Here is a 16286-nt window from a genome sequence, read left to right as displayed (position 1 = left end):
AGAAGAGAGAGCAGACACAGAAAAGTAAAGGTTTGGGGAGTTTGTTCCAAGGTGATCCCCAGGCAGCATTATGATCACCAAAAATGGGACTGTGGGAAGGGAAAAGTCAGTCATGGCCTCACGTTACAGCTGATGATGACAGCTGTGGATCTCGATGGCTCAAAGGGCCACTATCCAGGACTCAGTCTGGCAGCCTACATGGTCCTCCCCTCTGGTTCCTCAACCAGACATTTTCCCCAGCATCAACCTGCTTACCTTCCCCTGGGTATGACTATTCGAGGAATAACTGTCATGGCCAAGTTCCTCTCATGATTTCCTGCCCAGTTTACACACACTTATCAGACCTGATTAGCCAATTTCAAATTTCCCCATTGGCTTCTTTATCAAAGCCCAGCCTTGGCTAACATGAAAAATGGTATCAAGCAGCAACTTCTCATTCCTTCCTCCTCTCATTAGAAGAAATGTTTCTCTACCAGTCAAATTGCTCTCAGTCCATGCACACAGTTCACTGGATGTGCCCCAGAGCTTTCTCTCATTCTCTAAGAAAGTGTTGACATTCTAACAAGATTTTTCTTCTTCTAAGGAACTGTCTTCTGCTTGTCAATAGAAACAACCTCTGAAGACAGAAGAGAGCCCCCTAAAAACACATACGATAAGTATCTGTTGAAATGTGTCCCATTGAGTGGTGTTCTCTACTCTTTGGGAGAACGAATCACAGTTCCATCCTGCAGTGTTCCTGCAATCAGAGTTTGAAACACCCCAGTGTCTCTGTAGTTATCTCAAGGAGGCCTTCTCACTTCTCCCAAAATGCTCCAAGGAGAATTTTTATCAAGTTTCTACTTTAAAAGCAAATGGACACCTTGTGGGAACTGGAGGTGGCTTTAGGGGTTTCATAATATCAATAAGAAAAGAGAGAGCGTTCTTCATTTTGAAGTGCTTGGGGACTAATGTACTAGTTGAAGATTTTCACTCTCTGATTTAAGGAGCCTCAGGGTTCTTCTTAGGGGCCTTTGGGCTCCTGGGCTGTTGGAAGAGAGGCCAGAAGTTCTGTTTTCCCTCTCTGTTTTCAATCAGAGGTTTAATTGTTATGTTTCTAGAAGCCTTCTTTTAAGGGGAAAAAAAGGTTCATTCTGGTGATAAAACTGAAAACATTGCACTCAGATTATAGTGAGAGAGATGGACAGACAGACAAATACTGGAACCTCTGTCCTACCCCACTGCCATCCCCTACTCAAGCCATCGTCACGTGGGTCCCTACCTCAGTGAGCTACCTTGGGGTCTCGGCATTGGCTCTTGCCCAACATACTGCTGTCCACTCACTTTCCACGTTACATCCAGAAAGATGTTTTCAAGGTAAATCTGATCAACTTACTATCCTGTTTAAAATTCTCTAATGGCCCCCAATGCCATGAGGAAGAGAAATGTGCACTTCACTATAACTGCAGGACCCTCCAGGGGATTGGGGGAAACCGGCCTCTCCTTCATTCTCTGGTCTCATCTTGGGCCATCCAGGACGTTGGTCTTCCTTCAAGTTCACTGCCTGCTGTTTCTTCCTGCAGCACTTCTGAACTGCATATTCCCTCTGCCTACATCTGCTGATCCTGCAGATCTTAGAGTAGACAGCACCTCCTCCTGGAAGCCTCCCTAACCCATTCTCCCTGGAGTAGGTTCTTTCTCTCCACTGAATGCTCTCATAGATTATTTGAGATGTCTCATACTGGTAATTATGTCTTCTACATCTGTCTTTCCTCTAAATTCCAAAAGTGGCCCTGTTTTTCTTGTTTACCGCAAAACCCCCAATACTAGCATAATGCCTGGCACATAATAGGTGTTCATTAACAGATAACTGAAAGAATGAATGCATGGCTTCAGGCACCAAAAAGTTATAGGTATTTGCTGTCTGGGGGCAGTCCACAGGATGATATGATCATTTTACCAAATGGAAAGAGAACTGCACTGAGGAGAGCAAGCTGGCTGCTTAGTGACTCCAGCCCACATGAAACATCTGTGCTCCAGGCTCCCCTAGCCCTTACTGCCAACAGAACCACCAGCCCAAAGCCTGGCACTTAGGAAGAGCCCGATAAATGTTAAATAGATAGATTGATATTAAAAAATGAAAATTGGGACTAAATCATTCTTGCACCCCATAAAAGCTGAGTCATGTCATAGTTTTCTGTGCCAGTACGTATTATTCTTGCAGTTTTCCAAGTATTTATGAACCAGGCGTTATGCTATAGGAGTTTTACAGGTGTTACCTCATTTCACCCCAACAACGCCTATTAAGCAGTGTCTTTAGTCAGTTCAAGCTGCTACAACAAAGAACCATAGCCTGGGTGGCTTGTCAATGTCAGACATTTATTTCTCGCAATTCTGGAGGCTGGAATTCTGAGATCGGGGTGCCAGCACGGTTGGGCTCTGGTGAGGATCCTCTTCCGGGTTGCAGACTGCCAACTTCCCTTTGTATCTTTCCATGGTGGAGAGAGGAAGAGAAAGCAAGCTCTCTCGTGACTTTTAAGGGCACTAATCCACCCTCATGACCACATCTAATTCTATATTACCTCCAAAGGCCCCACACTGGAGGGTAAGGTTTCAACATATGAATTGTGTAGGAACACAGAAATTCAGTCCATAGCAGACAGAAATTAGAATTTAAGGACCCTGCCTGCAGCCACAGAGCAAGTCAGTGGCAAGTAGATGAAGTCTCCCAGGTCTGACTACCACTTTTCATTATCCTGGTGCCTGACATGTAGTTCAGGAGGTGAATGGATGGATGGGTGGATGAATGACTTAATACTAGGTGAATATTAGGTGCATGGGAAATGCCCCAGCTAGAGCACTGTCGTGCTAAAGTTTAAAGATTGTGCTGTTGAAATAAAATACTAATAATATCCACAGACTCTATAAACACTAAAAGTACAGACATGAATATTCCAGACATTGTTAGTTCCTTTTTCTTTCTATAAATTCCTGAAATACTGGCCAGACCTGGGACATTCCCTACAGACATTTTATTCAATTAAGCAGAACCACTGAACAGAGCTCTTCCTGAGCAGGTCAGGCGGCAGCACCGCATTTGGCCTGTCAGCACTCTTTGAACAGTCATCGAGCAAAGAGTACCACAGGGGTTTGCAAAACAAATGTGTACAAGAGGAAGAGAGAAAGATGGGGTGACCCTGTGTGACCCACGATATAACAACACAAGAGCGGCATATGTATATGCATATACTAATCCCAGGGCTTTTCATCCATAATTAATCCTCACTACACCCTGTGAGATCGTTCCTACCGTATTTCAGTGAATCTAGGTTATCACTGATTGTAAGATGCTAAGAAAGGAAAAATGCTGTCTGTGTGTCACCATGAAAGGAAAAATGCTATTCATTAAATTACAATATGGCATGGATGGTAAGATACAACCTAACTCTAGAGACATGAGGATGGAAAAAAAAGTGCATTGTAAAATTGATAAAATATAGTATTTTAAATCCCATTTTACACATGAGGTGACTGCAAGAGACTCAGAGAGATGAAGTAATGTTCCCAAGGTCACAGAGTGTGGGTTTTGAATTTGGTTCAGTTCAATTTAGCCTCATGTAGTAAGCACCTCCTCCTCTGTGCTCTGTGGGAGAGACACAGAGACAAATGAGATTCAGTCCTAACCATGAGGAGCTGAGCCGTCCAGCAGGGAAATAGACCCACAGGTAAATCAACTAAAATGCTGCCTGCTAAGTCCAAAAACAAGACCAGGTACAAGGTTGTAACCTGACACAGAGAGGGGAATGGACAGGCAGGCTCTCTGGATAGGTTCAGAGGATTCCTAGAGAAAGTCATGCATTTCAACGAAGAGATTAAAATTTGCAGAATGATTTCATGTTTATTTCTTTATATCCAATAAATGCTTCAACTTTTTAAACAATGTTAAGAAAAATTCTTGGCTGACAAATTTTCTCTACACAGTGTGAGTTGTAGTAGTGTGTCCAAGAGAAGAAGGGAAAGCCTTCCACAGCCCAACTCATGTGCGTGCTTCCAGGGGGCCCTCAGAATGTGAGATCACTGCTATTACAGAGGGGGTTCCCTTTAGGGGAAAGCCTGAAGGGCCTGCCTGCTCAGCTGGGTGGGGTGGGAGGGGTGCTACCACCTCTCAGCTAGTGGATCTGGGAGAATTGTCCCTTTATTCATCAGCTTCTTTCTGAGCACCTGGTGGGGGTCCCTGCTCTGCAATCCTGTGGTACCCCACACTAACTCTTATAATATTATATATTGCACTTAGTTTTAACTGTATTTAGGGCCTTTGCATTGGCTCGTTCCTCTTCTTAAAACATTTACCTCAGATGCCTCTGTGACTAACTCCCTCACCTCCTTCAAGCCTTCCCTCAGATGTCTGTTTCTCAGTGAGTCCTACCTTAACCACCCTATTTACAAATGCAACCTTCACCACCACCACAACTCTACTCCGTCTCAAAGTCCTGATACCCCTTAACTCTGCTCTATTTTTAACTTGTTCTATAGCAACTATCTACTCCTACTCTAACATACTGTCTGCTTATTTATTAGGTTTATTATTTTTTTGCCCATCTTCTCTCACTGGAATATAAGCTCCACAGAGGCAGGAATGTTTGTCTACTTCCATTCACTGATAGACCCCAAGCTTCTAGAATCATCATTGGTACATGATCAGTATATATTTGCTGGATGAATAAATGAATAAGTGAGTAGCTGAATGAATATACCCCTTACTGGTATTCTCAACCAAACATCAAACTCCATGAGGGCAGGAAGCAAACCTTGTTTATTGCCAAGCCCTCAGCAAATAGCAAAGATTGGCACATAATAGGCCCTCTATAAATAAGATTGCATTTAATATTTAAATGACTACTATCTCTTATCCATGTGTGGAAGTTAAATCACATCCTGAACTCAGTGTTTTTACCTGGGTGAGTAAGGAACCATCTTCTCTCTTCTCTATCTGCCCTCATTCAATAGGTGATAATGGCTATATAGCACTGGGAACTATATTCAGTATCTTGTAGTAACTTATGGTGAAAGGAATATGAAAATGAATATATGTATGTTCATGTGTGACTGAGGCATTATGCTGTACACCACAAATTGACACAACATTGTAAACTGACTATACTTCAATAAATACATATATAAACTCAAAAAAAAGGTGGTAACAGGAGCCTTTATGGAATATGTGAGATGTTGAGGTGAAGTTTTCCCTGATTCCAGATCTTGTCTTGCCTCAGTCTAGTCGGTAGTTCTCACCCAGTCTTCTGAAGAGTCATAAACGAAAAAAAAAAAACAAAAAACAAGCTCGGTGTTGGGGGAGCTGAAGTGATCATCCACCAGTCTGGTTCTGCGGTATGTGAATTTCATCACTGACCCTGATAAACTACTACTAAGGATTTGGGGTAGTTTTGTGGACCGTACTTGAATGTCTTCCTCCCCTTTTTCATTTAGTCATGAGAGAAATGAACTTTCTCCAGCATCTTCTTCTAAGCCAGGCCGCATGTCAGCTGATACCACTTGTCAGTCAGTAAATACGTAGAGAAACTGTTGTAGGAAAGCAGTGGGGGGTACTTTGTTTATACTCCAGTGAGCAACATTAGAAAAAAGGAGACGGGATTTACAGGGAGGAAATTGAGATTTTAGACTCAATAAACAAACACTGAGCACTTTCTAGGTTCTCAGAGCTCTTGTATATGTCATTCTCATAGCGACTCTGTTGGACAGGGATTCTTGCTGCTCATTTGATACCTTTGGAGACCTAGGTGCAGAGATGAAAGTCACACAGCTGCTAAAATGGCAGAGCCACTAGTTGAACCCAGGTCTGTCTGATGTCCATGTCTCATGACCTTGACATGAGTCTTCCATTCTGTTTAGATGATAATTGTGTATCAGCTATAGTGAAATTCTGCATCAGGATATTTCTTCTTTGTCTCCACTGAAAGCTTACTAATTTGTGCCAGGAAGACCCTAAAAAGTAGATACCAGGATTTGTTCTACATTTTTAGCTCAGATCAGAAATAAAAGGCTACAGTCAGGGATTTGTCAGTCTTTCTGAAACATCTTGATTAATGTACCTTGATTGCCTGATAAACAAGTCCAGAACATAAGAGCTTTCAGAACTGTCATAAAACCTGGGCTGTTCATCCTGGCCATGCTACTTTCCCCATATTTCATTTCTGAGTAGCCAGCTGATGGCATTTGGGAGAAAAGACAATGACTAAGAGGATTAATCTTTACAGCCTCACCCAGCCCTGAAACCTGAAGTACCATTTGTCGTGGTCTGTCGAGTCTGCCTTGGGGCAGGTTCGGGTTTGCCTCTGCTTCCCTCTGATGGGGGACCTGTCAGTCGGCGCTGCAGTGTAAACTGACCTGACAGATTGCTAGGACACCCTGGGAGAGAACGCAGCCTGGAATGGGCCCCCTCCTTGGAGACCCTGATAATGAGCTGCCTATAATGATCAACACTCAGACCTCTGGACATGTGAAGACGGCTCACGCTATGTCCCTCAGGGAACTGAGAGCACTGGAGACTCAGGAGAGACTGAGAGAGAGAGAGAGTTGTTGCCCCCGGAAATGATACTTCTTCCCTGATTATAATCAAAATGCCACAGCTGCAGAGAGGCCAGGCTGCAAGGACGTCTGATGGGTGCCCAGTTAGTTCCATCTTCAGTCATGGCAGTGACTGCCCGGCTCGTTGGGTCCAGTTGAAATTGACATTTTCCCAAAAGCTCTCTAACATAAAAAGAAACACTGGTGAGAAGAGTGTCTTGAAAGAGTACAAACCTACTTTATAAGGTTATTAATGACTAAATGCTATAACCCATGTGGTAACACAGTCCATGGCATATAAAATATTTATCCTCCTGTAAAATGGGAACAATGCCTGCATTTTAAGGGGTATCTTTAGAATCACAGATAATAAATACCCAGAACAGTGCCTGCCATGTTGTAGACCTACTGTGTGCTCGGCAGTCGTTGAGTAAATGATGGCATCTTGGTCATTGGCCTCTTAGCAAGGATTGACAGAAGCTAACATGTTCCCATCCACTAAGACTGATTTGGTGGTGGCTGGAGCCACTGTTTTCACTGGGGGTAATTCATTATTGAAATGAATGGGGAAATAAATGGCCTTGCTAGATCTCAGTAAGTTTGGACATGATTTGTCCATGGAGGCATGTGTGTTACGGCTCCTCAAGTTGACATGAGAAGTAATCGGTATAGAGCTGTGTACAGTCCACTGCCCTGGGATGGATACGTTCTGACTGGAGAGACAGGAATGTTACACATATGTCCATCATTTCCTAAGAAAAACAGGGAAGCCTATGCTTGGTGTCACTCAGGTATTCATTACCTGTTGTTTCCAACTGTCTGGGCTTTTACAGGAAAGAAAGTAAACTGTTGAATTCTAGGGCTTGCCTGGTGACAAGCCTAGGTGATAGATTGAATAACAGAAAATAACTTTTTTGGGGCGTCTGTTATGTGGTAGACTCTGGGGATAGGAGGAATAGGAACCTTCTCCATCCCTCATGCTCATATGAATGAGAATTTGCAAATGTGAAAAATCACAATACAAGGGGAGATAAGAGTATAGGTGGTGCTCTGGAATTTGACACAACATTGTAAAATGATTATAAATCAATAAAAAATGTTAAAAAAAAAAAAAAAGAGTATAGGTGGTGCTCACTTAACTCCCAGTGAAGTTCTGGGATTGATGAGAGCGATGACACAGAACGACGTTCACAACACAAACACGATCCTATGAGACACACATTAATATCAGCCATATGGAAGGTTTCCTCATTTCCCCCAAGTGTCTTGAAGGCACCGGCCTAGAACATGACAGCTGAAACACCACCTTAGAGAATTGTTTTGACCTGTTAATTACATAGAAGCTGAAGCCCAAAGAGGTTAAGTAACTTACTCACAGTGAGATTATGTTGAAGCCAGAACTAGAACCCCAAGCTTCTTCCAACTTCCAGCTTGCCTTCTCTGTTTTTGGAAACATATTTATCAAATTTATGAGTGGATGAGTGAATGCTTTCAAGAAGAGAAAACAATGAGAAACTGATGATTTTTAAAGTAAGAGTAACCAAAGTTCAAACCTCTCTGCTCCCAGTTCCATATCCTTCCCCTCATGCTCCTGGTAGGAAAATGTTTTGAGGAAGTTTACTATATATGTATTTTTATGTTCCATCTAAGAGACACCATATTGCATTCTCCCTCCGATACCTGTAGCCATAGCTTTCATTTATCTCTACAGAAGGGGCAAAGTTAAGTAGCTTTTGGAGTTATTGTGCTAAGTGTTTTTCCTGTGTCATCTCATTGAATCTCTGCAGATATGCCAAGATTTAGGAATGACGAAGCCCATTGTACAGATAAACTAAGTTTCTTATTAGTCCACTGATTTTCTCAATGATACTCAGCTAGAAAGAGGTGGACTCACATGAATGTGCCTCCTCACTCCAACATCTAGGCATTTTGCACTGTCCTCAGCCACTTACCTTAACAGTGGGACATGCCCATCCGAGCCGGGCATAGTGGGATGGAGCAGAAAGCAGACTTTACCTTCTGCTGCTTTTGTTCTTTCTCCGGCTGCCTAGAAAGGTGAGAACCGAGTCTCCTCTAATCAAACAGAGGCCTCAGCTTCAAGAGACTAAGGAAATGGAGTCGAAGCACTCTGCTTCTTGGGTCTTCAGGTTGTCATGGAAACAAAGGCTTCTTCAGCTCAAACAAGTTGACAACACAGGTGGGAGGAACTTGCTGGTTCATTTCTTCATTTATAAATGCATTGGCAAAGACTTTGTGCAGAGTCTGGACCTGGGAGCCCCTGCCCTTCGGTAGCTTCTGATCTAGCAGAGGAGGCAAGACACGTTCCCATCCAAGACTGGATGTTGTTCACCTCCCAGAAGAGGTACAAGCAGACTGCTTTGCAACTTAAGAGAAGGAAAAGGCTGCTTTTTTGTGTAGCTCGGTTTCCTTATTTGAAAATAGAGACAATAATATTTATCTCATGGAGTTTTATGTGAGAATTGGGTAAGGTATAAATGTAGGAAATTAAAGCCTTCAGTTGATAATTTGCAGACTAGAAATAACCATACCTAAATCCCAGGCTACTTACAGGGGATACAATAAGACAAAATTATGTAAAGGAAAGGTACTTTGCACATGGCCTAGCCAACACCAAGCACTCAGCAAGTAGGTTGTTGTTATTGTTGCTGAGAAGTTGCTCTTACTCTAAAGAATCTTTGACACGATCCTCATACTGGTGGCCTTTGCCTTCTGCTGACTTTCTATTATATCATTAAATCGTGCGCCTCTCTTCGTTTTCTGTTGCTGCTATAACAAATTCCCTTCCTCCAGCAACGGCAGTCAAGTCCTCCTCTTGTGGCATCTCTCTCACCTGTTCTGCCTTCTCTTCCATTTTTAAGGACTCATATGATTAGGTTATATGAGACATGCGTTTTTATCAGCCATATGGAAAGTTTCCTCATTTCCCTCAAGTGTCTTGAAGACACCGGCCTAGAACATGACAGCTGCATAATCCAGGATAATCTCATCTCAAAACCCGTAACCTTAATCTCATCTGCAAATCTCTTTTGCCATATAAAGTAACATATTCACAGGTTCTGGGGATTAAGATGTAGACATTTTGGGGGAGAAAGAGTTAAGGGATTATTTTTCCTACCATATCCTCAGTAACCATTAGACACATCATGGAATTTTTCCTGCTCTTAGTGGCATGGTCTCTAGGGCTTCTTTCCACCTTTGTCGTATTATACCAACCTTAAAGTGGTTCCACCAACATCGATCTGATTCTCTGACCAACACAGAAACACCCAAACTCTTATGGTTCATGATTATTAACTAAGCGCGTTAGAAATTGTGGGTATTTTTGGTTGGAGAGGGTCACTTGCAAAAACAACACATGGGTTGGCATAGCAGGAAGTTCACTGGCCTCAAAGGCAGACAGATTTGGAGTTGAGTCCAGCCCTACCACTTGATAGCTGGTGTGACACTGGACATTTTGCTTAAATTTGTCCAAGACTGTATTTCCTCATCTGCAATAGGAGGCTAATATATGCACTGCAGGGCAGTGTGAGAGTTGAATGTGTGCTTAGTAAACTGCACTTGCCTCTCTCCTGAAGTCCAGTTCACGGCGTCATCATCAAGGTGGTCATCAGATCATGAAATCTTTGAGATAGAGCTCTGAGTGTGACATTCCTTATCAGGAGTTCCAAGCTGAATTCTACAGTCAGGAGTACAGGCTTTTTTGTGTGTATATTTTTTTTAATTAAAGTGTAGTCAGTTTACAGTGTTGTGTCAGTTTCTGGTAGGAGTGCAGGCTTTTGATTCGAACACATCTATCTGTTTGAATCCTGGTTCTGCCACTTACTGGCTTTTTCCATTTCAGCTCTTTGAGTCTCATCTCCTTTATGAGATCAAAAATGCTTACATGGCAAGATTGTAATTAGAAATAATAACAAAGTGGAATTCATTCTATGTTGGTGTTGGGTGCTCTATAGGCATCCCATAGCTTTATCTCCATAACCATCTTGTGAGTTAATGCCATCATTTTCTGCATCTCATCAGTGAGGGCACGGCCATCTATGGTTGAGAGATCATCTAAGAGGTTAAGTCACATGCCCAGAATTCACAACTAGGAATGACAGATTTGGGACTTAAACCCAAATCTCTTCTCCCTTCACAGCTTGGCATATAACCCATATGCAGTAAATTGAGGGAGACAATGAATATAAAGTCTTTAGCATATCACAGGGCACTTAATAAGCACAATTTTGATTGGATACTTAGGTATTCACAACCAGGTTGCACAGCCATGAGGGTGAGAATCACCCTTCCCTTCCTAGACTATCCCAGTTGGCAAAGGGCCACCACATGTTGAAATGCAGGAGGGGCAGGAGGGATGGGAGAGTCCTTGCATTATTCATGTCTAATTCTACTTGTCTAATGGACTTGTTAAAAGCACCCTGGGTAGAAAGTCTGAGTCTTAATGGCATTTTATAAAAGTTACGGTGATGAATTAGCACATAAAGCAAATTAAAAACAGCTTATCGCTTTTTAAATTAGGTGATGGGGCACTGTAGCTTTCTTCCCAGACGTGAGGCTCCATTAATAGCCAAAGGAGCCAGAAGCTGCTGAAATGTGTCAGCTGCTTGTTTTTAGGGACCTGACAAGTCTGAATCAGTGTAGTCCTAGAGGGGCAGATTGTCCGAGATAAACAGAACTCTGGAAAGAGTGTGTTGCTGATCCCGAGAGTGGGAAATCTCCCCTCAGGAATTCTTGGGAGTAGACTGGAGCCCAGTAGAATGAATGTCTGATCTGCGGGGGAACTTCGGGATTAGCCTCTAACCCCCCTCCCCTTACATACAGGGATGCTGAGGCTTGACAGAAGTGGGACTTTCAAAGGTCGTCTGAAGCAGTCCCACAGACCTTTCTGAGAAACTGCTTTGTGCCCAGCCCTGTACTGAGTCCTGAGGATAGAGCGGTGTTTTCAATGTCTTTGTACACAGTCCACAAGACAGCTACTAAGTGGCACAGTTGGGACCCAGATCCCCTGATTCAAATCCCAGTGAATTTTACAGAATAATAATTATCATAGTAATAATAGCTGACATTTACTGAGCACTCACTGCTGCCAAGCTGGTGTTACAATACTTTACCTATATCATTTCATTTATTCCTCACCGCAGTTCTTTGAGGTGGCTGGTGTTATTACTATGACAGTTTTACAGTTAAGAAAACTTGAAACCCAGACAGGTTAAGTAGCTTGTCCAAGATCACACAGTTAGGGGCAGGGGTGGGTGTAGCTCAGAGGTAGAGCACATGCTTAGCATGCACAAGGTCCTGGGTTCAATCCCCAGTACCTTCATTAAAAAAACAAAACAAAACAAAACAAAAAACCCATGCACACACACACACAATTAAAAAGTTGCAAACCCAGGCAGTCTGATCATAGAGCCTGCCTTCTTGGCCACCAACTGTCAGATTTTGTTTATGGGTTTTCTACCACACTTTACATCCAGAAGGAGCCTGGAGCCGAATCAGTGGTTTGAGGACATTAGGATAATGAATACTGGGACCAGAACTGAGCAGTAAGGGAACTTCAGGGATTTGGGGGAAAGAGATAGCAGCTTGGAAGGGAAGATTAAAAGTTCCTGGTACTAAGTTGTGAGCACAGCCAGAGGGCGACAGGCTGGGAAGTTGAGCCTGAGAATGAAGTGGCCAGGAATATGAATTTTGAAGTCAGACAGACCATATTCTACATTCAGTCTCTAACACGCCTGTCCTTGTGAGGCTTAACTTCCTGAGCCTCCCCTCTCATCCATAAATACAAGGATACTAGTTTTTGTCTTTCAAGTTGTTATGATGTCAAATAAGACAATGAAGACAAAGTGCCAGGCCCCCTAGTGGGCATAAGTAGTGGTTGTCATCACGATTATCGTCCTTGCCACCTTGTCACCACCTTCACCACCTCCCAGATTGAGTGGGGGGACAAGGTGCAGAGCATTGAACTAGGACTTGGGAGCAGGAGACCCACCTCCAGCCCCAGGTTGCTACCACTAAGCCATGTATCCTGAGGTTAGTCAGTGGGCCTTGCTAGGTATGCCCCTTATCTGTAGAAAGGGGCTAGTAAGTACCATATCCATTACACCTTCTCTGTAGGAATGGGTTGAGTCACAAATGAGGAAGTGTATGTGAACGTGCTTTACCATCTACAGAGTGAGTGGTGGGGCCCTGAAGACAATTCCCTGGGTCGATGATGCACTAAGAGGGCTCATAGGGCTCAGCAGAGTCGTCCTCATGACTATGATTTAGTGCAGAAAATGGATACAATGCAAACTCAGCAAAGGGAAGGGAGCATGGGACAAAGTCTAGAGGAACCTCGGTGCAAGCCTCCAGGAATCCTCCCCCGGTGGAGTCACACCGGACGTGCCTAATTCCTCCAGCCACAAACTGTGACAAGTGTGAAGTGCTGTCTACACAGGGAAGCTCCTTATAGACTCAGGGTCCAGGGATTTTATTGGGGGCTGGCACCTCTGCCTGGCACCTGCCGCAATTCCAGACTCCCAAGGAAAAAGCAAGTGTTCAACTTAAATGATATTGTTTATACAAACAGTTTGGGCACAGTGAGCCACTCTTAATGGGAAATGGTAAGGACCTTCCCAAAAGACAAGTTCCCAGATGTCAGCCAAGGGCTACCCTTGTAAGCAGGCCTTTTTAAGGACAGCAGTCTCAGGAAAGCTCTTTTTTGCACAGAGTTGAATCTATAAAAAGGATTTTTATGAGTATTCACTCAAAAGGGAAAGGGGAGATAATGGTAATAGTAACAACAACAGTTTCTACTCACCAGTGGTCACCATGCGCAGCCACTGTTCTACATGCTTCGCTTGTGTTACCTTCAGTGGCGTTTCATCCATGCCACACTTCCATGGCGGGGGCACTGGTGTCATCATCACCATGTTATATACAAGGGAACTGAGGCCTAGGAGGAGCTAAGTCGCTTGCCTCGGTAACCAGCTGTATGACTAGTAAGAAGTCAAGTAGCAGGACCAGGACACGGCCTTAACAGTGTGGCCCCTGAGTCTGTGTTCCTAACCGCTACCCTACCCTGTGTGGCGCTGCACCCACCACGTGCCAGATGCTTCCTATCTGCTACTTCATTCATGCTCACAGCGGCTCCAATGTGAATATAGCTACTGGCCTAATTTTGTATTTAAAAACCTGTGGCTGGGGAATGTTAATTTGTGTCCTGTCACCCAGCTAGAGAAGTGACAGTGTCAGGAGTGGGTGGGTATCTGCCTTCTCTCAGCCCCCTTTTCCTGTCTGGGGTTTTGTGACGTCTTTGGTAGGGAAGATGCCAATGGTCAAGGCGGAAATGAGTCATTCTAGAAGCTGAGACCAAGAAACTGCCCTATTTTCTGTCACTCAGGGACAGAGTTAATGGAAGAAGGGGCTGTGTTGCAAGTAATTCAACTTTTCTTGCAGTATTTGAGAGCCGTAGATGCTGTCTTCAGCTCTTTTTGGTTGCCATGACAGCAAATGTGACATTTCTTTCATGAGAGGAAAAAGAAGAAGAAAGAAAGGAAAAGAATCACACTTCGTCCTCAGTGACTTTAGAAGAATCTGTTCGCCAGATCTAGTTAGTTGTGCTTGCATAGTGGTTAAACTCGAAGGGAATTCTTAGAATGGAATTAAAGGGAATAAACAGGGAGGTGGCAAAATCTGTTTCTTCGAGGAGATCGTGTGTTGTTATGTGTGTGGTGGTGGATTGTAGGAGTGGAGGACACAGGAGGAAGCAGACAATGTGGGACCTGAGACACACTGTCAGCTGCTGGGGGCAACAGCTAGTCTCGGTCATCATTGTAATGCTGCTTCCAACTCTATCACCCCACCAGTCATACATATTACAGTGCACTGGGCTTAGCAAAGGCTCAGCAAAGGCTCAGCAAATGCTCTTTAGTGGGGAAAACATGATACATAAAGCAAGACTTACAATTCAGAGTGATAAATGCAATGATGAGGTCGGCTCCATATTCTATGTCTTGTTCATGCATATCATTTTGAGCTATGTCTGTGAACACACACAGACTTCAGTGTATTTTCATTATCACATTTTGAGCATATATCCATGTCATTAACTTCTGCAACTGTCCGATTTTAGTAATGGTCCGATATTCTAGTGAGTGGAAGGACCAGTCCCCCTGTGAGTGGACATTGAAGTTGTTACCATTTTCCTCTATTAAAACAGGAAGGAGTTCCACAGACTGATACATCTGAGAGGATTTGTTCATAACACAAAATGCTGCATTCAGAAAGATGCCCGTGTTTGTCAAATGAGGAACATCCTTCTTTCTAGCGATTTTTAGAATTTGGTTGTAGTGAGAGAGAGAAAGAAATCTCAATTATGTATTAACCTGCCTTCATCATCTTCCATTATCACTTTGTCACATATGATGAGCTCCAAGAAAAGAAGCAATTACCTGGTTCTAGGGCTCTTTAAGCTGCCATTACAACTTCTAAGGAGAAGTAAGAACTAACCTTGATTTTGACCAAAGCAGTGGGAGTGTTGACTGTGATTCCGGGCGTTAGTCCTGGCAGTTGGTATTGAAAGGACAGTAGGTTCTCAGGGCAAGAATGAGTAATCAGAATGATGACCCCCTAGATCTGAGGTGCCAGAGGTTCCTAACTGTGCTCTTTCTCTCTTGTCATTTCCTCCAGAGCCATGTTTGACTATGACAAAAGCAAGGACAGTGGGCTGCCAAGTCAAGGACTCAGTTTTAAATACGGAGATATTCTCCATGTTATCAACGCCTCTGATGATGAGTGGTGGCAAGCCCGGAGAGTCACGCTGGAGGGGGACAGTGAGGAGATGGGGGTCATCCCCAGCAAACGGAGGTAAGAATGCCTTTTCTGTCTCAGAATATTTGCTTTTCAGCTCTCCAGGGAGCGGAGGTGTGGAAAGATGAAGATGTGGCAAACTGTTCACAAAATACCTACTTGAGTAGGACTGTCACCCTGTGGGGAGATTGTCAGTGGTGACAGGTGACACAAATTAAATATTCTCACTCTCCTCAGATTAGGGTTTTATGAAAACTGGTGACTGTGATGAGGCACAAAGGAAGAAAGAGGATCTGCTTACACTGCCTTCCTGAAACTTACCAGCATCCACAAGTCCAAGATTCGGCTGAACAGCTTGTACGCTGACTTACAAACGCAGAGCGGTTATTCCAGGGGTTCCAAACTTAACAGATAATTTTATAGAAAGGCCAAGCCAAATAAAGCAGGCTGTTCACTAAGCTGGGGGTCCTAGCCACATATTGCCTCCAGATATCGATGGGAAAAGATGAGAAACCTCCATTCCAAGGTCAGAGGCTTGGGATGTGAACTGCCAGACATCTGGTGAGGTCTGAAGACTGGGATCACAGCTCTTTTTTACTGACTTAGTTACTCCTTCCCCACCTCACCCATAACTCCCACTTTCATTCAGATAGTTAGTCCTACGTGCGTTGCCCAAGTCGAGAGCATTATGCTCTTTCTCTTCAAAGTATCTCTTCGACTCTGCTTCTGAAAGGCAGGAACAGACTTCAGAACAATCACCTTCTTCATCTGCCCCGGAAGCTTCTGACCATCACCACCAGAAAGGAACTTTCCTTCCAAGAGTGTCCTCTTGGCATCAAGAAACAAGTTATCTAGCACAGGGAACTATATTCAGTATCTTGTAATAGCCTATAATGAAAAAGAATATGAAAAGG

General features: G+C 43.6%; 1 protein-coding gene across 25 annotated transcripts in view; it reads left to right on the top strand.

Annotated features, from left to right (window-relative positions):
• Positions 1-16286, top strand: part of DLG2 (discs large MAGUK scaffold protein 2) — a 1704777-nt gene that overhangs the window by 1618365 nt on the left and 70126 nt on the right. For all 25 annotated transcript variants that reach the window (XM_032488772.1, XM_032488771.1, XM_032488766.1 and 22 more), the window contains one exon: positions 15253-15429. In XM_032488772.1, the coding sequence (XP_032344663.1) occupies positions 15253-15429 (177 nt within the window). The remainder of the gene's footprint in view (positions 1-15252; positions 15430-16286) is intronic.

This window comes from Camelus ferus, chromosome 10, assembly GCF_009834535.1.
Source record: "Camelus ferus isolate YT-003-E chromosome 10, BCGSAC_Cfer_1.0, whole genome shotgun sequence".
Taxonomy (NCBI): domain Eukaryota; kingdom Metazoa; phylum Chordata; class Mammalia; order Artiodactyla; family Camelidae; genus Camelus; species Camelus ferus.
Note: the sequence above shows the minus strand (reverse complement) of the source record. Positions and strands in the feature narration are given on the sequence as shown.